Raw genomic sequence first — 23,697 nt, 5'->3', positions numbered from 1 at the left:
TACTCTTTACCTATCTCTCCGGCCGCCTTCCTTTTCATGAGCTGATGTGCCAAGATTCTGCTTGCCTTTTCCCCGTACTCATAAATCGCCCCACCCCCCGCCTTCCTCAACTGATCCATCGCTTTCCCCGTGTTCAACAGCCCAAACTCCGCCTGTAACCTCTGCCGCTCCCTCAGTAGCCCCGCGTCCGGGGCCTCTGAGTATCTCCTGTCCACCTGGAGTATCTCCTCCAATAACCTATCCCTCTCAGCCTATTCCGCCTTTTCTCTGTGGGCCCGTATCGAGATTAATTCCCCTCTGACCACTGCCTTCAAAGCTTCCCAAACCGTCGCTGCGGAGACCTCCCCCATAAAATTTGTTTCCAGGTAGTTCTGGATGGACTTGTTAACCTGCCCACAGATCTCTTCATCCGCTAGCAACCCCACGTCCAGTCTCCACAGCAGACGTTGCCCTCTCTCCACATGAACCTGTAGATCCACGCAATGTGGGGCATGATCCGACACTGCGATTGCCGAGTACTCAGTATCCATCACCTCCGGTATTAGTGCCCTGCTCAGAACAAAAAGGTTGATGCGTGAATATACCTTGGTGGACATGTGAGAAAAAGGAAAACTCCTTCACACTTGCCCGTGCAAACCTCCATGGGCCTACTCCCCCCATCTGTTCCATAAACCCTTTCAATTCCTTTTCCTCAGCCGGCCTCCTCCCCATCCTGGATTTTGACAGGTCCAATTCCGGATCAATGCCTGTGTTGAAGTCCCCTCCCATGATCAGGTTATGTGACTCTAAGTCTGGGATCTTACCTAACACCCGCCTCATAAATTCCACATCCTCCCAGTTCGGAGCATATATGTTCATGAGTCCCATTCTGGGCCACTGTCCGTGTGGCGTTTGCACATTCTCCCCGTGTTTGCGTGGGTTTCACTCCCCACAACCCAAAGATGTGCAGAATAGGTGGATTGGCTACGCTAAATTGCCCCTTAGTTGGACAAAACAAATTGGGTACTCTAAATTTATAAAATATAAAAATATAAAAAAATGTTCACGAGTACCACCTGCACCCCCTCCAGCTTCCCACTTACCATTATGTACCTACCCCCCCCTTGTCTGACACAATTCTCCCTGCCTCGAATGCCACTCGTTTGTTGATCAAGATCGCTACCCCCCTCTGACCCGCCCGATTATCGCCCATAAGGCTCCCCCCGGTACTTGATCCCCCACCAGGTTGGCCGCGGACTGAGGTCTTTGAGTCCAGCTCTGAGTGGAATACTTGGCTAACCCACCCCTTTCTCAATCTTGTCTGGTCTGTAACCTTTAGGTGTGTCTCTTGTAGCATTGCCACGTCCGCCTTCAGCCCTCTCAAATGCGCAAACACGCGAGCCCTCTTGACCGGCCCATTCAGCCCTCTGACGTTCCATGTAATCAGCCTGGTCGGGTGGCCTCCCGCCCCACCTACCCCCTGCTGACTAGTCATCACCCTTTTTAGGCAAGCCTCTAGCTCACTCCCTCCGCCTCCTTGAGTCCCCCCCCCCCCCCCCCCCCCCCCCCCCCCCCCCTGGCATTCACCGTTCCCGACCTCCCATTTGTCTCCTAGTAACAGTTCCTCCACTGTCAGCAAAGCAGTTTGGCCCCACCTCCCCCTCTCCCCCCAGCAACAACACCATGTATAAATTTGCATGTACAAGGAGATTGAATCATTCCTGGGCACCGCTCCTAGCACGAGTGGGGACCAGGAACAATTCTATTTCAGTGAGAGCACTTAATACTCTAGAATGGAGGATCCGACCCAAGATCTCGGCGGCAAGCATCTAGGGGCAGATTCTCCGCGCCGTGTTTGGTGCTGGGGCGGAGAATCCACTTTTACGCCCGAATCGGGCCCAGCACCACTCCCATGATTCTCCGGTCCCCGGCACGGCTGGGGGGTGCCATTGCTAGAGGCCCTCCAAGCGATGCTCCAGTCCCGACTGGCCAAATTACTGATGGTGTCGTTAAAACTATGTCTGAAGGTCGGGACTCTCGCACGGCGGCTGCAGACTCAGTCCGCGGCCACCCTGGTGGGGGATCAAGTACCGGGGGGAGCCTTATGGACGACAATCGGGCGGGTCAGGTGGAGTGGCGCGAGGCAGATCGGTGGGTCCTTCTTTGGTCCACATCCGCCGGTTGAGTCCACCATCGTGTTTGGCGCGGCCGTTCGAGGCCTCCGGCGTGCACATGTACGGACTTGCAACTGGAAGTACGGGGCCGTATTCGCAGCCAAAGCTGCGGGAAGCACTCTGGGGCCCTGCCAGCCTCCTACAGGTAGGAGAATAGCTGCAAATCTTTTTTAAGGAAAGTCTGGCGTGAAACGCCAGCGTTTCTACGCCGGCGTGGGGATATAGCCCCATTTTTGGAGAATCCAGCCCCTGATTTCTCGACTCGAGATATTTTGACCCTGCATCGCTATTTGTGTTCTTGGCTGACGCAGGTGCAAAATCTCTCCGACAAGCGTGACAGACCTCATGAGTTTCCAGACATGCATGATGGATTGGGAGGCAGCTGTGCATGCACAGTCGAACATTTTTGGCTTCTTTGGGGCAGGTACAAGTTCTCAAGGCACCTATATGAATTGGACATTCTGAATTCTCCCTCTGTGTACGCGAGCAGGCGCCAGAGTGTGGCGACGTGAGGCTTTTCACAGTAACTTCATTGCAGTGTTAATGTAAGTCTACTTGTGACCATATTAAAGATTATTATTATATTGTAAATCATTTTACTTCTTTGACTTTGTATATTAAAGTTTATTTTGTTTGTTTCAAATCCCTGGAGTTTAGCTTTAAACAAAAAGTTACTGGTCCGTAACCTGTGTCCAGGATCGTAACACATGGAAGATAGAATCAATGACTTATCCAGTCAAATTAACTTCCATTTTAACTACCCCCAGGCTGGGGGTAAATGAACAAAGTTCTAACTCCTAATTGATACTGCTGAAAATTGTTTGATAGTGGGTATTAGGTAGAGACAGAATCACCTCAGGTGCCTCTACATCAGGGGTGGGCAAACGTTTCCGTGCAAGGGCCACATTCAGAAATTCACAATTTTAAAGGGCCGCATAGTATATTAATTAATAGTCCCGGTTGTAACCAATTAGCGTGCGGCATATACCTCAGCGCTTTCCCCGGCGGCATCCTGTCTTTAGCCTTCTTTTTCTCTACTTTTCAAAAATGGCGCTTCACCCGGTTATGATTCTGGGCGCCTCATATAGAACATAGAACAGTACAGCACAGAACAGGCCCTTCGGCCCTCGATGTTGTGCCGAGCAATGATCACCCTACTCAAGTCAACGTATCCACCCTATACCAGTAACCCAACAGCCCCCCCCCCCCATTAACCTTATAAAAAAAATAAAATTAAAAAAAATTAAAAAATTAAAAAAAAATTTTTTTTTTTTATGACTTGATCTTGGTGGGCCGCATAAAAACCTTTGGCGGGCCGCATGCGGCCCACGGGCCGTAGTTTGCCCACCCCTGCTCTACATAGTTCGCTGACACTCTCAGTATGGGTGCACATGAAGAATGACCATTTGGGAAATACTCTGGTGACCGCACATAGATCTGTGTTCCAGCAGGAATTGGCACCTTTCGGGGAAATGGAGAAAGATTGAAAGGAAGCAGTATCACTGCGAGGAAAGGGCTGGAGCTTGTTGATGTAAAACATCTATATATTTGATGTGATTTATTTGTGCTCTTGATGCATTCGATGGCAGAGGAGAGAGAATTACTACTTTTCTTAGGAAAGGCAGTAAATAACCTTCGTGAGCCATAGAAATAGCCTTTGTTTGTCTTTGTTCACTGAGAGCCTTGTTGAAGGCATGCCATCACCAGAGAAACGCAACAGATAATTACAGGATAAGACAATCTATTAAAAGCCTCTGCTGCTCCAACAATAAAGGTATTCAGCAATCAGACCATTGAGTTAATCTCAAACTGTCTGTTAGTGTTTGTGTCAGACAAGAAGAATTCCGCTCGAGTTATTTTTATCTACTTCTTCATTTCCTCCTGCTTTTTATTTTCTTTTGTTGTGCAAGCAGGATTCCTCAGCTTGTGCTTATAAATACCGTCTAAGCTAATAGTGTGTAAACTTGCTGTCAAAGAAAGTAAAGCTGCTTAGTTCAATATGCCTTATCTCCTAGTAAAAGATTGGAGTTACGAATTCCTCTGGTCTCTGTGCAGCAACATTGTAAGTATACTTGTGACGTGGGCTGGCGAGAGGGAACGACTTTAGATACTTGCAGGTGAGGGATTTTGTACGCAGACTGGTGCCGTCCTTCCCACGTCTCCCGCCAAAGGGGAGGCAGGACAGGGTAGATTCTAGGGGAGAGGTGGGAGAGGGTAGAGTCTCAGATGTCTACAAGGAACTAATGAGAGCTGAGGATACGCAGACCGAGGACCTGAAGCTTAAGTGGGAGGAGGAGCTCAGGGGGTGGAGATGGAGGACAGTATCTGGGCAGAAGCCCTGAGCAAAGTAAACACGACCGCAACATGCGCCAAGCTCAGCCTAATCCAGTTTAAGGTCGTGCACCGGGCCCACATGATGGGGGCTGGACGGCCGGCTAACCATGTACACATGTTCTGGTCGTGCCCTAAACCCAGGGGGTATTGCCAGGGATTTGCAGATGTCATGTCCCGGGTATTGAAAACTGTGGTGGTAATGAGCCCGGAAGTGGCAATCTTTAGGGTTTCAGAGGACCCGGGAGTCCAGGAAGAAAGAGAGGCCGACGTTAGAATATAGAACAGTACAGCACAGAACAGGCCCTTCGGCCCTCGATGTTGTGCCGAGCCATGATCACCCTACTCAAACCCACGTATCCACCCTATACCCATAACCCAACAACCCCCCCCCCCTTAACCTTACTTTTTTTTAGGACACTACGGGCAATTTATTACGGCCAATCCACCTAACCCGCACATCTTTGGACTGTGGGAGGAAACCGGAGCACCCGGAGGAAACCCACGCACACACGGGGAGGACGTGCAGACGCCGCACAGACAGTGACCCAGCCGGGAACTGAACCTGGGACCCTGGAGCTGTGAAGCATTTATGCTATCCACAAGGCTACCATGCTGCCCATATTCTGGCCTTTGCTTTCCTGGTAGCCCGGCGATGAATATTGTGAGCATAGAGGGACTCAAAACCCCCGTAAGCTGAGGTATGGCTATTGGACATGGCGAGCTTTCTTGGCCTGGGGAAAGTCAAGTTCACCTTGAGAGGTTCGCTATTAGGGTTCGCCCGAAGGTGGCAGCCATTTATTGATTTCTTCGCAGAGGAGTAAGCGTCAGTAGGGCGGGGGGGGGGGGGGGGGGGGGGGGGGGTGCTAGGGAAGAGTAGAGTAGAATAGGGGGATATTGAGGCAGGTCCATGCATGAACAGAGCCGTGTCTTGACTTCTGTTTTTTTGTACTGTACAATGTCACTTTTTCTATATGCCTAAAATACCTCAATAAAATTGTTTGTTAAAAAAAAAAGCATACTTGTGAAGGTTCCTTCTTTTTTTTTTGTTTATGTACAATCTCAGTAGAATTTCCTAACCTTATTGGATACACAGGACAGATCAAATCTTCTCGTGATCCTCCCACTTCATCAAAACTTCACTTTTATAATAGAATAATACAACACAGAAGGTAATCGTTTGACTCTTCGAATCTCTGCTCGCTCTTTTGAAGTGCAATCTGATTAGTCACACGTCCCCGCTCTCTCCCCGAACCTGTGCAAGTTCCTTCCCTTTCAAGTATTTATCCAATTCCCTTTGGCTCGATCCTGTATCTGTTGCAAAGCTTGGGATGTGACGAGTATGGTGTTGAAGAACCTCCAAGGTGACCCAAGCCCCTGAATCACTGTTCTAGATTTGTGTCAGCTTTGGCTCAATTGAAATCCCCCAAAGTCGCACATTTTGACAAGCAGGTAGAAAACAAAGACTGGGTTTATTTTGATGTACAAGGGGCAGCACGGTGGTGCAGTGGTAGCACTGCAGTCTCACGGCGCTGAGGTCCCAGGTTCGATCCTGGCTCTGGGTCACTGTCCGTGTGGAGTTTGCAAATTCTCCCCGTGTTTGCGTGGGTTTTACCCCCACAACCCAAAGATGTGCAAAGTAGGTGGATTGAACACGCTAAATTGCCCCTTAATTGGAAAAAATGAATTGGGTCCTCTAAATTTATATTTAAAAAATATTTTGATGTACAATAATCTCCACTCCCCAAAGGGTCTCCCTCCCTGTCCTGCACCCAGGTCGGAGTGTATGCACTGTTGCTAAGGGGGAAACCCTGCCCCCTCCATTACCAGGGTAGTTCATATTCTGTGGTCACTGGGAATCTGATAGTCCTTCTACTGTGACCTCCACAGTAACATTCATGCCACCGAGTCGGAAGGCCGTTGGTTCAAATTCCACTCCACAATTTGAGCATGAAAATCTAGGCCGACACTAATGAAATGCGAAGGGAGTGCACCCACCAGCTTTGCAGTGCCACCCGGGTTCCAGGTTGACTGGGGGGGGGGACGGTGCAGGTAGCCACCCAGCACTGTCCCTGACCACCCATGGGCCTCCAATGACCCCCCCCCCCCCCCCCCCCCCCCCCCACCACCACCCCCCCGGATGCCGTTCTGCCTGGTTCACGTTTGTGTGAACCAGTACTGAACACCGCCTGATTGGGGCCTTCCTCAGGAGGTGGATAGATCCTGGGAGACCAGTAGATCCCAGGTGAGCACGCTGACGTCGATTTGAAACTGAGTTAAGCGAGCGTGGCTTGATCACGCCCATTATGGGTGGGATCCTGATCCCGATGCCTCGCAAGGTCTGGGTAGATCTCATGAGACGGACTAGCTGCTGGGTGCCTGGCAGAGGCTTCACCTGGCATCTACCGACACTCCTGTTTGAGCGCAACACAGCAGGTAGATCGCACCCCCCATGGTCCGAGTGTGAAGAGAAGCAGGCAAGTTGAACCTGTCCTGGCCAATGATTATCCTTCAATAAACAGCTCAAAGTCAGATAATCTGGACAGGTAATCTCACATTGCACTTTGTGGACCTTGCTGCACACAAATGGGCTGAAGCATTTCCTATATTGCAACAGTGTATACTTCAGAAGCACATTATTGTCTGTGAAGTGTTTTGAAACATCCAGTATTCATGAAAGGCACCATATAAATTCAGCTCTTTTTGATGCCGGAGTCTTTCCTCGTTACTCCAAAGCAAACTCCTGGTCAATGACCAAGACTAGGGGTGCAATTAAACAAAAACATAATTGTGCGGGATTCTCCATTGGCTGACGCCGAAATCAGGAAAAGCGATTGGGCGGAGAATCAGTTTTGCGCCAAAATTATGGCGGGTGCTGGATTCACACCAAATTGCAATTCTCTGGTGCCTTGACAGTGGTGTCAATGCGCTTCTCTCCGCACGTACAGTAAGCGCCATTTCCCTATCATTCATGGGCCTAACGCAGTATTTTTCGGGGCCCCTGCGGTGTCTGCCTCCACCGCGACCATCGGATGTGCATCATGCATGTCTGTGCCCGATAACCAGTCAGTGTGCATGACACCTTCATCCTGGCACACTCAAAGGTTCCTGGTTTCTTCGAGGTACAACGATGCTCATGCTGCGACTAGGGGCGTGATTGGGCAGTGCTTCGGCCTCCTGAAAATGCAGTCCTCCAGTATAGTGTTGGGAGGTACTCTGACAACATCGTGGCCTGCTGCGTCCTCCATAACATTGTGCAGCAGAGGCACGACATGCTGGAGGAGGAGGATGAACGCCAATCCTCGTCCAATGAGGATGCGGGGAAGGGGGAGGATGGGCAGGACATGGGGCGCGGGCAGGCATGGGAGGCCGCCCAAGATGTGCGCCAGGTCCAACGCACACGAGATGCTCTAATGATTCACCGAAATGGGGGAGGGGGGTGGCAGAACAGGCTCGGGGCACAGACACCCCATTTCCCCCCCCCCCCCCCCCGCTTGCAACCCCTCCATGATATCTACTCACCTCACTATGGGGCACAGTCCCTGGATTGACAGTAACAGCGGGTCTGGTCCATGGGATGGTGGATGACGACAACCTGCTCTATGATGAGCTTTGGTGCTTTGCATCGTTTGTCTCCTGCCCACGGTAGCACTTATCACCGACCACCTGGGTGGTCTCTGCATGCGAACTGGCCATTCCATCACACAGTTCTATCAAATCTCTGGGATGGTGGAGGTGGGCCCGGGGGGAGGGGGGATGGGGGAGAGGCACTGTGTGTATGAGGAGTCCCCCTGCCAGCCTGGCACTGCCAATGTGGCACTGCCTGGCTGGTTGTGCCTAGCAGGATTGTTGGGGTACCACCCTGCCGAGTGCCCAACCACCCGGCGGCCTCTGATCGCCTGGGAGCCGCCCCCCCCCCCCGTGCCGTTATGCCTGGTCCACATTCGGGAAGCCAATGCTAATCAACGACACGGTGAGGTCTCCCGGGGTGGGCGTTCAGTCGCGTGCCTTGGGATGCTCCGCCGCAGACATAGTCAAGTGCTGCATATTCACTTGAATATACAAATCTGGATTCCACCCAGTGACGGTGAGGGTGAGATCCAGATCGTATTGTCTCATGAGATCCCGTTAAATTTTGTGAGGCGCCCCGAGCGGCGTAAATCTTGCGAGAGGCCTTTCGCGAGATTGACCAGGTTTGTTGCGTCGCCAAATTGGGCATGTTGAGGCCGATTGATCACGTCTAAAAAGGCATCCAGACTGGAAACGTTAGCTCCCTTCTCTCTCCACAGATGCTGCTAGACCTGCTGAGATTGCCCAGTAATTTCAGTTTTTGTTTCAGATTCCAGCAACCACAGTAATTCTGGTAAATCAATGCTGGGGCCATCAACATTATTGTTCTGACGCAGATCCAATAAGCTCCCCTCAATGCTGTGCCCTTTCCCCTTCCTTTGGCCATAATTGGGTATCTCTTTATCCCTGTGAAGCATTCAGGCAGGGTAAGAATTTGAGGACATATACTTGGAGTTGCCCTGAAGTCGGTTGGGTATAGGGACACTTTGTGTGAGTTCAATCACCATTTCACCTCGTCTCCGTGACTGCATCCAAACAGGTATAAGGTGCTGCAATCATTTCCTGTGAACATATTTAAATGAAACATTTTACCCTTGCGCCTGTTTGCACCTTCAGCATCTTAAGTCGGTAGTTATTGCTTGTGTGCAGTTCTGCTTTCATTCGACCCCTGGAATTACACTGTCACTTAACATTAATCCTAATCCTGTTTTCAAATTTAATAGACGTCCCGTGGACAAATAATACTTGAAACAGCCTGTAAATGCCAGCACGTCAGGTCTAAATACTTTTGTTCCTCTGACCAGCACACACCAAGGACAAATGGTGTTTTTGAAAGTTAATGAATTTTCCCCTGAATTTAAAATGTGCACTGTGTTTTATTTTTATACTTTTGCAAATCTAATGCCAATACATGTGATATCACAAGGTAGAATTTAACCATTGGGCTGCTAAACTGCACCACACAAATGCCAGGCAATGATCATCTCCAACAAGAGAGAATCCAATAATCTCTCCTTGACATACAATGGCATTGCCATCACTGTCAACATCCTGGGGGTTACCAATGACCAGAAACTGAACTGGACCAGCCATGTAAGTACTGTGGCTACAAGAGCAGGTCAGGGGCTGGGAATTCTGTGACAAGTGATTCACCTCCCAGAGCCTGTCCATCGACAAAACACACGTCAGGAGTGTGATGGAGCACTCTCCACTTGCCTGGATGAGTGCAGCTCCAAGAACACTCAAGAAACTTGACAGCATCCAGGATAAAGCAGCCCGTTTGATTGGCACCCTAACCACCACCTTCAACATCCACTCCTCCCATCACTGACACCCAGCAACAGCGGTGAGTACTGTCTACATGATGCACTGCAGGAAGTCGCCAAAGTTCCTTCAGCAACACCTCCCATACCTGTGGCCTCAGCCATCTGAAAGGACAAGAGCAGTTTAATAAGCACATGGGGGAGAAAAATAAGAAACAAAGTTTTATTTACACAAATCGATTGGATTTTGTTTATTGTCACGTGTCCCAAGGTACAGTGAAAAGTATTTTTCTGCAAGCATCTCAACAAATCATTAAGTACGTGAAAGGAAAAGGAAATAAAAGAAAATACATAATAGGGCAACACAAGGTACACAATGTAACTACATCACATCAGCGTTGGGTGAAGCATACAGGGTGTAGTGTTAATGAGGTCAGTCCGTAAGAGGGTCGTTTAGGAGTCTGGTAACAGCGGGGAAGAAGCTGTTTTTGAGTCTGTTCGTGCGTACTCTCAGACTTTTGTATCTCCTGCCCGATGGAAGAAGTTGGAAGAGTGATTAAGCTGGGTGGGAGGGATCCTTGATTATGCTGCCCGCATTCCCCAGGCAGCGAGAGGTGTAGATGGAGTCAATGGAAGGGAGGCAGGTTTGTGTGAAGGACTGGGCTATGTTCACAACTCTCTGAAGTTTCTTACAGTCTTGGGCCGATCAGTTGCCATACCAGGCTGTTATGCAGCCAGATAGGATGCTTTCTGTGGTGCATCTGTAAACATTGGTAAGGGTTAATGTGGACATGCCAAATTTCCTTTGTTTCCTGAGGAACTATAGGCGCTGTTGTGCTTTCTGGGTGGTAGCATCGACGTCGGTGGACCAGGACAGATTTTTGGAGATGTGTACTAGGAATTTGAAACTGCTCACCATCTCCACCTCGGCCCCGTTGATGCTGACAGGGGTGTGTACAGTACTTTGCTTCCTGAAGCCAATGATCAGTTCTTTAGTTTTGCTGGCATTGAGGGATAGATTGTTGTCGCTGCACCACTCCACTAGGTTGTCTATCTCCCTCCTATATCCTGACTTTTCGTTATTCGAGATCCAGCCCACTATGGTCGTATCGTCAGCAAACTTGAAGATTGAGTTGGAAGCAAATTTTGCCACGCAGTCGTGTGTGTACAGGGCATATAGTAGGGGGCTAAGTACGCAGCCTTGCGGGGCCCCGGTGTTGAGGACTATTGTGGAGGAGGTGTTGTTGTTTATTCTTACTGATTGTGGTCTGTGGCTCGGAAAGTTGAGGATCCAGTTGCAGAGTGAGGTACCACATTCTAGGTTTTGGAGCTTTGATTTAAGCTTGGTTGGGATTATGGTATTGAAGACAGAGCTATTGTCAATAAATAGGAGTCTGATGTAGGAGTCTTTGTAGTCGAGATGCTCTAGGGGTGGGTGCAGTCCCTGGGAGATGGCGTCTGCTGTGGACTGGCTGCGGCCATATGCGAATTGCAGTGGATCAAGGAGTACTGTGAGTATGGAGGTGATGCGCTTCATGATCAACCTCTCGAAGCACTTCATTACGACTGAAGCCAGGGCCACCGGACGGTAGTCATGAGGCACGTTGCCTGGTTCTTCTTTGGCACTGGTATGATGGTGGTAGATCCCTACTGGGTTCCGATTCTGGTCGTTGACTTACTGGCCGGCCTTTTATACAATGGTTAATTGAGATACCCCGCTTCCATCAGGGGTGCTCATACTCCGCAAGGAGCATTGGGAAGATGAGAATTCCCACCCCTTACAACCCGTGCAGTATATTACAGGCAGCGATGCATGGGAACATCACCATCTGGAGGTGCCCCTCCAAACCACACACCACCCTGACTTGGAAATATATCCCCATTCCTTCCCTGGCATTGGGTCCAAATCCTGGAACTCCCTCCCTAATTGTACTATGGGTGCACCTGGTCCACATGGACTGCAGTGGTTCAAGCGGCAGCTCACCACTACCTTCTCAAGGGCAATTAGGGGTGGGCAATAAAATTGCTGGCCGAACTAGCAATGCCCATGTGCAATGAAAAAATACGTAGAAATTGGTTGAGAGTCCCATCCTGCTGCCCAATTAATAATGGTAAGACACTGGACACCAACTTGCAGCCTGGAAGCTAATATAACTGGCAGCTGGATTGGATAGGCGAGCGGGGTTGGGGGACTGGGCAGGTGGAGGTGAGGAGGATGAGGTGGTGATAGTGGGTGGATTTTTCAATGATCAGGTGAAGAGGTAAAACCCAGGGTGGCAGTGGCCTGCATTATTCTTGTTGAATCTGAGGAGGACTCCTGCGCTTCCAGGGGCTCCCCCAGTTACAGAGTTAAAGGGCTTATATTGTGCCGGGCTTTACCTGAGTGGAACATCCACAGTAGATTCTCCAGCCAGTAGGTAGGACTCTGATCTTTATTAACCAGCTGATCCCTGATTCAGCCACCAAGCGGAACGTTGGCATTGAAGTGGGAGAAACGGGCAGCAGGTCTGGCATCTCTACTTTAACTCTGCTGCCATCTGTTTCCGCTCAATGGAGCAACTCAAATCAAATCCAAAATTTCTGGCAATGGTGTTCTCATGAAACACTTTCACACACACATGCACACTTTATCCAAGTCTGTACTTGTGTGCACACATTGATTGGCATCAATCTATATGTACACCTAGACATCTCAGTGTAAAAACTGTCATGTAAGGCAGAAAATTGCAAGCAAAATGATTTCTCCATTTAATCAGCCGTTTTGGAATTTAGTTACGATTCCGGATTATGGTGGGACGATGGTGATGTAGTGATAGTGTCACTGAACTAGTAATCCAGAGGCCCAGTCTAATGGTGTGGGCACATGGGTTCACCACCCACCATGGCAGCTGGTGGAATTTTAATTTAATTCATAAATCTGGAATCTATTAAGCCAGTTGTAATGGTGACCATGACAACTAGCATCAATTGTCATTTGGCTCACTGATGACCTTTCGGTCAGAAAACCCGTTAATCTCACTTCCCTCTCCCACAGCAATGTGATCGATTCTTAACTGCCTTGCCACTCAGTTCATGGGCAATTAGGGATGGGCAACAAATGCTGGCCTTTCCAGCGATGTCCATACCCGATGAAACAATAAATAAAAAAGAACATATACACACAACACTGGACTGAAGCAATCCAATGTCAGTGGAGACTTTGAAATGCCTGTGTACCTCTTTTAGATAATCTACAGGAATCTGTTCTGGAGATAATTAGAATTTTTTTTTAAATTTTAGAGTACCCAATTCATTTTTTCCAATTAAGGGGCAATTTAGAGTGGCCAATCCACCTAACCTGCATATCTTTGGGTTGTGGGGGCGAAACCCACGCAAACACGGGGAGAATGTGCAAACTCTACACGGACAGTGACCCAGAGCCGGGATCGAACCTGGGACCTCGGCGCCGTGAGGCAGCAGTGCTAACCACTATCCCACCATGCGGACCCTCGATAATTAGAATTTAAAGCAGTTCCGTGTCTTATTTATTTTGTTTCTGAGCAACATGTTTCAGATCATTTTAAACCCTTTATCCAAGGGACACTGGCAACACAATTATTCTGAGCACTGTAGGAAAAGAACTTGGGGTGGGATTCTCCGTTGGCTGCCGGCAAAATCAGGAAACGCAATTGGGCGTAAAATAGGTTCTGACGCCAAAATTGCGGCTGGTGCCAATTTGACGCCAAATCGCAATTTTCCCACATCACGACAGGGCCATCAATGCTGTCTGGAATGCACGAACATTAAAAACCATTTGCAGATCATTAGCGGGCTTGACCCGGTATTCTCCAGGGCCTCCATGATTCGCCGCCTCCAATAGGCTGAGTTACCGACGGCGCGGTTCACTTGTGCTTTTAAAAATCGTGAAACCAGGGCAGCATGTGGCGCAGTGGTTAGCACTGGGCTGAGGACCTATGTTAGAATCCCGGCCCTGGGTCACTGTCCGTGTGGAGTTTGTACATTCTCCCCGTGTCTGCGTGGTTTACACCCCCACAACCCAAAGATATCCAGGTTAGATGGATTGGTCATGCTAAATTGCCCCTTAAAAAATAATTGGGTACTCTAAATTTATTTTTTAAGCAATCGTGAAACCGGCGTCGTGACTAATGAGGGAGAGAGAGGAAGTAGGACACGGAGAGGCACGACTGTGGGCTGCCGGGCCGGACACTGGCCGGGCTGGCTGGTGTGGGGGGCCCCTGCCAGGCTTTGGGGGGAGGGGGTGATGGGGGAACGGGCCAGTGGCCGGGATGACCCCTCCCCACAGGACTGGGGCAGTGTCGAGGCACGGACCGCCATTGCCGCGGCCTGCAAGGCAGCCATCTTGCTGCGCACCTCGCTGACAACCCACATTAGCCCCTGATTCTGCAGATTGACACCGATCTTATGGGTGCCCCCACCCCCACACCTCATACCCCCCCCTCACCCCCAACCTGGCCGCCACCCATCGGCGGGGCATCAGGTGGCCCACCCAGGGCAGCGGCCACAGTAGCACGGTGATGCTGTGGAGTGTACCACTGGCAAGGGCAACACCAGCCGACAGTACCCGTGGCATCAGGGATGGGTGTGCGCACCATGCTAACATGTAAGCCTTTCATCCCCTGGAGACAATGGATATTGGAATTCAACCAGCAATGGTGGCCTTTCATCCCCTGGAGGATACCCTGCGGCTGTACGAGCTGGCACTGCCCAAGGAGGAGGAGGAGGAAGCTACAGCAGTGCAGTATGCCCCAGAGGAACATGAGGCAGCTGCCCAGGATGGAGAGCCAGCCGCCCAACAGGCTGAGAGGGAGGAGGTGCCAAGGAGACGCCACGTGAAGCCTTGCATGTGCCAGCAGTGTCTGTCATTCGAGGAACTACCGGACTGGGCTTGCTGTCAAAGACGCCGGTTGAGAAGGGAGACAGTGCGACATATCTGCCAGATTATGGCACACCTGGCACCATGGGGATATGGGGGAGGACACCCACTCCTGGTGGCCGTCAAGGTGACGGTTGCCCTGAACTTTTCCACAACGGGGTCCTTCCTTTCGCCGAGTGGGGACTTCTCCAGGATGCTCAGGTAGCTCAATACGTCCACTTCCATGTGGACAGAGCCCAACAGGATGCCCGGGCAACGGGGTTCACCACCATCGATGGGATGCCCCGGGTCAAGGGGGTGATCGACGGGATGCATGCCCCCCACAACAATTTGCCCATTCCGCCCCCCCTCCCCGCGGGAGTTACCGGCACGGACCCCATCACCTCCTTTTCCCTTGGGGTGCCTAATGGCCCCCAGGCTACTCCATGGGGTGGGGGTTCGTGTGTAATTATCCTCTGAGGCTCCCCCGCCACCTGCTGCTGCCAGTCCTGGAGTCCCCCTTGGGTATCGACCAGTGTCTGCATGCTCACAGCCATGGAGAACAGGGAGTAGATCGGCTCCGTCTGAGATTGCACCACATCACCGGTTGACTGTGCCACCACCTTCTGTGCCGGTGTCACATCAGCCAGTGACTGCGCCATCTCCCTCTGGGACTGGGCCACCTCCCTTTGTGTCTGCGCCGCCTCCCTCTGGGACTGTGCGACCTCCCTCTGTGGCTGCGTCACATCGGGCAGGGCCTGAGCAATGCCGCCAACATTCCCAGCCATGGCCTGCTGTGACTGGGCCACGCTCAGAAGCGCCGCTGCGATGTCCAGGTGGTTGTGGCACATGGCTGCCTGTGAGGCGGCATGCCTGAGCTGGGCCTCAGCCAGAGCCTGCACAGAATGCCCCAGGCCTTGGACATGCTGATCCATAGCCGGAACTCCTGCTCCTGCACACAGTTGGACTCCGCCACCAGCGCCTGCAGGTGCTGGATACTCGCTGACAATCCTCATGTAGTTCCTGTCTCTGTGAATGCATCTCCACAATCGATGCAACTTCCAGAAGCACAAAACCGTCTGAATGGCAGCTGGTCCCAGGGGTCGGCCCCCCCTCCGATCGTCCACTCCCTTGGGAGTTCCTACCTCCACCTGATGTACCAGAGCATGAGTACAGTGCGCACCAGATAGTGTCCCAGGAGCCTCTTCACTAAAGTGCAGAACAGAGTTGTGTGTCTCTGGGATGGTGGAGGATGTTGGAGACAATTGTGACAGGAAATCCGTGTCATCGTCAGACTTGAGCTCCGGGGTGTCCTGAGTCTCAGGCAGAGGGCTGCTGTCTGAGCAGCTCTCAGCGTCACTGCTCGGCTCACGGGGGAGCTCCGACTGTGGCACTGGCTGGGGGCGGGGGACACCCGATGGACCTTCCCCATCACCAGCAGTTCCTGCAAGACACAAGACAAGATGCACAATTAGACTGTGGCTGGGGAGGAGTGGGGGTGGGGGTGAGGCTGAGAGTGGTGTGGGTCGCTGGTCAAGGTGGTGTGGGGTGAGGGTGAGAGTGGTGTGTGTCGGTAGTCAATGTGTGGTGGGGTGTTGACACACGTGTCATGGGGTACCACTACTCAGCAGGATCTCAATGCCTTGCCCACGGCCGACCTCCGCTCCGGTGACCTCCCTTTCCTCCAGGCCGCCGACCATGTCCAAGGCCCTTTGATCTACCACGGTGTTGGGCCGCAGTTCCGACGGTCCCCCGCCAGTTTTTTCCCGCTCCTGGCGGTTATGAATGACCTTCTCACTCGGTGGAGGCCCCGCTGCGGGGGAACCATCGGTTTGTCCCAGGGAACATGGATGACGGGTTTGTGGGGTGGCACAGGGCGGGCATTAGGAAGTTAGGAGACCTGTTTATCGACGAGGGGTTCGCGAGCCTTGGTGAACTGGACGAGAAGTTTGAGCTCCCCCTGGGGAATATGTTCAGGTACCTTCAGGTCAAGGCGTTTGCTAGGCGAGAGGTGGAGGGGTTCCCTTTGTTGCCCCCGTGGGGGGTAAGGGATAGGGTGCTTTTGGGGGTGTGGGCCGGGGGTGGGAAGGTGTCTGACATCTACCAGGTAATGCAGGAGGTGGGGGAGGCATCGGTAGAGGAGCTGAAGGCTAAGTGGGAGGTGGAGCTGGGGGAGCAGATTGAGGAGGGGACATGGGCGGACGCCCTGGAGAGGGTGAACTCCTCCTCTTCATGTGCGAGGCTTAGTCTCATCCAGTTCAAGGTGCTGCACCGGGCCCACATGTCCGGATCTAGGATGAGTAGGTTCTTTGGGGGCGAAGACAGGTGTGTCAGGTGTTCGGGGAGTCCAGCGAACCATGCCCATATGTTCTGGGGATTGCCCGGCACTGGAGGAGTTCTGGAAGGGGGTGGCAAGGACGGTGTCGAGGGTGGTGGGATCCAGGGTCAAACCAGGCTGGGGACTCGCGATATTTGGGGTTGGGGTGGAGCCGGGAGTGCAGGAGGCGAAAGAGGCCGATGTCTTGGCCTTTGCGTCCCTAGTAGCCTGGCGGAGGATCTTGCTGCAGTGGAAAGATGCGAGACATCCGAGCGTGGAGACCTGGATTAACGACATGGCGGGATTCATTAAGTTGGAGAGGGTCAAATTCGCCCTGAGGGGGTCGGTACAAGGGTTCTTTAGGAGGTGGCAGCCTTTCCTCGACTTTCTGGCTCAACGATAAGGTATTAGGTCAGCAGCAGCAGCAACCCGGGGGGGGGGGGGGGGGGGGGGGGGGGGGGGGGGGGTTCAGGGGGATAGTGTTTAAGTTAATTTGCTTATTGTTAATTTATTCTGTTGTTTATTGGGGTTGAGGGGGATGGGGGGGGGGGGGGGGTTTGCTATATGCGTTGTTACGTGTGCCGGGGGGTGTTTATTACTATTATTGTTATTGTGATTATTGTTTTGTTGATATATATTTTTCAAAAAAGTCCAATAAAAATTATTTTTATAAAAATGAATGACCTTCTCCTCGGGTGGGGTGGTGAGTACAGAAAACGACCGTGTTAGACAGTCTGACGCATGCAGCCCAGGGGGTGGGTAGCTGGTGGGGTCAGTGGCCAGGGCACCCAGCCATGGCGGTCAGTATGGGTGCCGAATTGTGATGCAGGGTGTGGGTTCGGAGGTAGGGTTACAGGTGCGTGGACACGGGTTAGTGCCAGGAGCACAGTGCTGCCTACTCACCCTGGCTGCCTTGAGGTCGTGCAGTTTTTTCCGGCATTCCTGGCCAGTCCATACAGTATTGCTGATGCTGCTCATCACCTGTGCCCAGACACTGCGAATGGCAGCAGCTGGCAGCCTCCTTCCCGGGCCGGGGTACAGGGCGGCCCACCTCTCCTCCACCGTGCCCAGGAGGGTCTCCAGCTCGCGACTGTGAACTCGGGGCCGCACTCCTTGCTGCTATCTTATTGGCTGGGATGTTGTATGTGGGGATTGTAACATGCAAATGCGGCTGCAGCTTGTCAGTCTCCTGAGTGTCAATCTCGGACCCAACGAGTCCTGCACCATTTCTCATGGGAATCGATTGTGTTCCACGTGGTGCCGGTGCTAGCCCCTTAACAGTCACTGAATCGGTCCAGGTGTGACGCCAGTTTTGCTGTCGTGGAACTCCACAAATCCTGCGCCAGTGACAACACTTATATATATAATCTTTATTGTCACAAGTAGGCTTACATTAACACTGCAATGAAGTTACTGTGAAAACTCCCTAGTCGCCACATTCCGCCCCCTGTTCACCTGTACACTGAGGGAAAATTCAGAATGTCAAATTCACCTAACTTTAGGGACTTTAGGGACTTGTGGGAGGAAACCGGAGTACCCTCAGGATATCCACGCAGGCACAGCAAAAACATGGAGACTCCACACAGACAGTGACCCAAGGTGGGAATCGAACCTGGGTCCCTGGCGCTGTGAAGCAGCAATGCTAATCAGTATGCTACCGTGCCGCCCATCTTAGCCTCAGGAAAGGAGATTCCTGCTGCTGGTATTTCTGAAAAAAGATCACAAAAAAATCCCAGATTCTTCAAAAGGATTCATTTCATGAGATTAACGTAATTATTTTATGATATCAGGCTAATAAAAGGAAATGATACTTTTGGGAAAACTAATGGGGCTTGGAAAACTAACCCTAATGCATTCTATAAATTTGCAGCAGTCGTTCGAGCAACCTCTTTTAAAACCAAATTCTTTATTTTTGTGGAAAGTTGTATTATTCCTCTTCACCTTTGAGGATTCGTTCTAACCTTTTTTTTTTTTTAAATTTAGATTAGCCAATTATTTTTTTCCAATTAAGGGGCAATTTAGCGTGGCCAATCCACCTACTTTGCACATTTTTGGGTTGTGGGGGCGAAACCCACGCAGACACGGGGAGGATTCGTTCTAACCTGTTGGCAATTCATAAGTTGAAATGTGAGATATTCCCATGACAATGAGAGGACAATCAAACCCTGACGACACTGACAAAAAATAATTACTTCTGGAGCTGGAAATCTGCAATTTAATTTTTGTTAATATAAATTTAGAGTACCCAATTGGTTTTTTGCAATTAAGGGGCAATTTGGCGTGGTCAATCAACCTAGCCTGCACATCTTTGTGTTGTGGTGGTGTGTGACCCACGCAGACACGGGGAGAATGTACAAACTTCACACTGACAGTGACCCGGAGCTGGGATCAAGCCCAGGTCCTCAGCGCCTTGAAGCAGCAGTGCTAACCACTGTGCTCCTCTGAAAATGTGCAATTAAAAAGGGCGCTATGGTAACACAGTGGTTAGCACAGTTGCTTCACAGCTCCTGGGTCCCAGGTTCGATTCTCGCACAAATCTCATGAAATGAAATCGGTCACCATCTGTGCAGAATCTGCACGTTCTCCCCGTGTCTGCGTGGGTTTCCTCCGGGTGCTCCGATTTCCTCCCACAATCCAAAGATGTGCAGGTTAGGTGGATTGGCCATGCTAAATTGTCCTTAGTGTCCAAAATGTTAGATGGGGTTACTGGGTTACGGGGATAGGGTGGAGGTGTGGGCTTAGATAGGGTGCTCTTTCCAAACGCCTGTACAGACTCGATGGGCCGAATGGCCTCCTTCTGCCCTGAAAATTCTATGATCTATGAAAACAGAAAGCTCCAGCAAATCAGACAGCATCTGTTGTACATAATTTCAGCTCGGAAGAAGGGCCACAACCCCAAAGTTGGTTAACTCTGTTTCTCTCCCTACCGATTCTGCCGGAAGGTATTTCCAGCATTTTCTGTTTTTAATTTTGAGTTTCCAGCATCTGCTGTATTTTGCTTTTCTCCAAAGAAACTAAAGGTTAACAATTCCAATTGATCACCTTTAGCCAGGTACTCCTGAGATTGGCTTACGTCTCCAGGACACAAAGTATATCAGCAGTAGTGCACCGTTGCCTGGCAACTGCAACACAGTTCTTTAATAATGAATGAGGGCTGAAATTATCGTATTTTGGCTCCCGTCCCTGGCCTCGATGCTTTATAAAATAAGCCTCTGCAAATCTCTGCTTTTACCCTTTGTGATGTGAGACTTGATGTGAGTCTGCAATCACCCTAATCGGCTTTCTTTACACTCAATCCTGACAGGATATTCTATGTGTCACATGACTCCCAAGACCTCAAGATCTTCAGTTACATCGCCAGGGATGGTTCCAGCAACGTTTTCAGATGCAATGTCTTCAAATCTAAAAAGAAGGTAACAATTGATAGAACGCATACTCTAGAATTTGCTTAGAGTTACATTGAACATGCAGCACCAAAACAGGTCGTATAGTCCGACTGGTCCATGCTAATGCATCACCCAAGCCTCCTCCCCCGCTCCAACATGCCATCCTATCAGCATAACCTTATGCCGTCCTCCTTTCTCCCTCGTGTTTGTCCAGTTTATCTTTAAGTGCATCTATGCTGTTTGTCTCATCAACCATTCCATGTGGTAGAAAATTCCACATTCTAACCACTCTCTGAGTAAATAAGTTTATCTTCAATTCCTTCTTGGATTTATTAGTGACTGCCGTCTAATGTTGGTCTCGAGATGTGGGCCAGAATACCCCGACCATTGGGATTTCCTGTTGGCAGTGGGCTCCAGCCTGCGGGTTGCCCAGTGGCATGGAGTAGCTTTAATGGGAAAACCCATTGACAACGGCAGGAATGGAAAATCCTGCCACCACTCAACACCGTGCCACTGACAAACACACGCTGGAGGGGGCCGGAGAATCCAGCCCATGATCTTCCCTCACAAATGGAAATATTCACTCTACATCAACTCTATCAAACACTTTCATCATCTTAAATACCTCCATCAGATTGTTCCTCAGTCTTCCTGTTCTAGAGAAAAGCGGTTACCCTATTCAATAATGCCTTTCCTTTTCCTTCTTAAATGGAGTATTTTAACTACACCTCTGCTTTGCTTCCCTTCCACATCCCTTTTGGGAGATGGACATTTTGTATATCTGAGGTGCCGCTTGTGCCCAGTTTCCAGATCACTACCACTGTTAGTCTCAGTTGACTACATGAGAATACCAAGAGCAGCCCATAAAAAGAATTCCATGTTTCTCAGCTAGTTTTCCTTCTCCCCGTTCTGCCTCCAGAGTCAACCCTGATCTCCACTCGGTAGCCATATCGAGAATCCAGTACAGCAGGAAGTTCGAACCTTACTCGTTGTGCTGCCAACATTTCAGTGTCATTTCTGAATCGGTTTCCCTTTTCACTTCTGCAAGGATTGGGCAGGAGCTTGGGAAAGCTGCTGCACTGTTCTCTTCTGAACAACAGTCACTCATTACAATGGTGACATACATGGCATCACATGGTGAGGTGAGGGTGACTGAGTTGACATCAAGGTACCATTTGATCATGTGTCGCATCAAGAAACCTGAATAAAGTCAATAGGTGTCAGAGGGAAACACTTCAATGGTTGGAGCTATACCCAGCACAAAGGAAGATGGTTGTAGTGATTGGAGGTCAATCATCTCAGCCCCAGGACATCACTGCAGAAGTTCTTCAGAGCAGTGTCCAAAGTCCAATTAGGTTCAGCTGCTACAATTACCTTCCCTCCATCATGAAGTCAGAAGTGGAGATGTTCGCTGATGACTACATAATGTTCAGTACCACTTGCGACTCTTCAGACACGAAGCAGTCTGTGGGCACATGCAGCTAAACCAGGACAACATTTAGGATTGAGCTGTTAAATAGCAAGTAACAATTACACCACACAAATGCCAGCTAACGGCCATCTTCAACAAGAGAATGTAACTATCTCCCTTGATATCTTTGGGGAAGGGGTGGGGGGTGCGGGTGGGGGTTGGTTGCTATTAACTGAGTGAGTGATATAAACACTGTGTCCAGATGAGCAGGTCAGAGGCTGGGAATTCTATGACAAGTGAGTCACCTTCTTGAAGTGGATTCTAATCCTGACCCCTTTTTGGGCCTTTTCTGGATCAAGCATACTCCTTGAATGATCAATCTCACTTGCGATTGAGAAAGACAGACCTCACAAACAATTATATGGGTTTGAAGAATTGATCTAACTCTTACGAAGGAAAGGAACCACCAGAGAATATTACCATCCTCCAGATAGGCTTTTTAACATATTTTAGCTAGATTATAAGGGTCTGGGCATCTCTCCTCAACATTTTACCTCTCCACTGAAGAGTGTACAGATGTTCTTTTGAGTTTGAATGCAGAAGATTGTACAAGACAATATATTTTCCAAATTATATAATCGTTTATTAAAGGACCGGACATGCAATTCACTTTTGATGAATCAAAACATTAATAATTTCAAGAAAAGTATGTATAATCTTGTTTCTAATGGTGAATCCTTATTATGGTGAAGTCTTATTAATGTTACGGAGAACTATTTATGATATCTGTCAATATTTAAAGTAGTATTTGCCTTAAATCCATGAGTAGAAAGTTAACAAGTCTAGCAAGATACCTCTATCCAATTCAGGGGATAGCTATCATCACTGTTACCTTGAGAGATGCTGGAGTGAATCCAACAAATCTAAACAAATTACAGTGTAGTTCCAGAATTTATATCCTAAAAGAACTAAACCAGCAGGAAGCATTTTGCATACAAATGCTGGACAACATCCTTTGTTTTTTTTATCAATATCCTTCATTTTTAGTCAATGTACCTCAATCAAACAGGATACTGAAAGATGCAGATAGTGGTCCAAAAACAGAAAATACTGGACACTCACAGCAGGTCTGACAGCATCTGTGGAGAGAGAAGGGGGATAACATCAAAGATTTGACAAAGAGTAATCCAGACTCGAAACGTTAGCTCCCTTCTCTCTCAACAGATGCTGTCAGACCTGCTGACATCATCCAGCATTTTCTCTTTTTGTTTCAGATTCCAGCATCCGCAATAAGTTTCTTTTATGCAGAAAATGGTCACTTCTTTATAACACTGTTTCCAGGATTCAGTTAACAAGTTATTTAGGGTCATCCTTAAAAGTTATCCATAGTTAGATTGTAGTCACTTAAAATTTATCAGTGCCTGACTGAGATAATGTTGAGCTCATTTCCTGTTTTTTCAGGACTGCCTTGTGTTAGAGGGTGTATCATATTCTGTGCCACAGGATGTTGATGTCCTTGGGCACACAATTATGTCCAGACATGTTTATAAATATTTAAACCTTTGTCCGGCAGAAGAACTGTGTTTATAATTTTAATTCCTACTTCATACGAGAATTATTCATTTAAATTTTATAACTTCTTATTTGTAGCTGGATTCTCCTGTAACTTCATATTTATAGCAGCATTCATTCACATACTGACTTGCCAAAGTTGGCCAGTCATCTATAAGGTATGAGCCAGGAGTGTGATGGAATAATTTCCACTTGCCTGGATGGTGCAGCTCCAACAACACTCCAGAAGCTCACCACCATCCAGGACAAAGCAGCCCACTTCATTGGCACCCCAACCGCCACCTTAACCATTCACTCCCTCCATCATTGATATACAGTGGC

At 49.6% G+C, this 23,697-nt stretch overlaps 1 protein-coding gene across 3 annotated transcripts in view; it reads left to right on the top strand.

Moving 5' to 3' along the window:
• nos1apa (nitric oxide synthase 1 (neuronal) adaptor protein a) overlaps positions 1-23,697 on the top strand; it is a 452,025-nt gene that overhangs the window by 300,739 nt on the left and 127,589 nt on the right. For all 3 annotated transcript variants that reach the window (XM_038794907.1, XM_038794908.1, XM_038794909.1), the window contains one exon: positions 20,312-20,420. In XM_038794907.1, coding sequence (XP_038650835.1) covers positions 20,312-20,420 — 109 coding nt within the window. The remainder of the gene's footprint in view (positions 1-20,311; positions 20,421-23,697) is intronic.

The sequence above is a fragment of the Scyliorhinus canicula genome, chromosome 4 (genome assembly GCF_902713615.1).
Source record: "Scyliorhinus canicula chromosome 4, sScyCan1.1, whole genome shotgun sequence".
NCBI classification, from domain to species: Eukaryota; Metazoa; Chordata; class Chondrichthyes; order Carcharhiniformes; family Scyliorhinidae; genus Scyliorhinus; species Scyliorhinus canicula.
The sequence above is the reverse complement of the archived record's forward strand: the minus strand, read 5'-3'. Positions and strand labels throughout refer to the sequence as shown.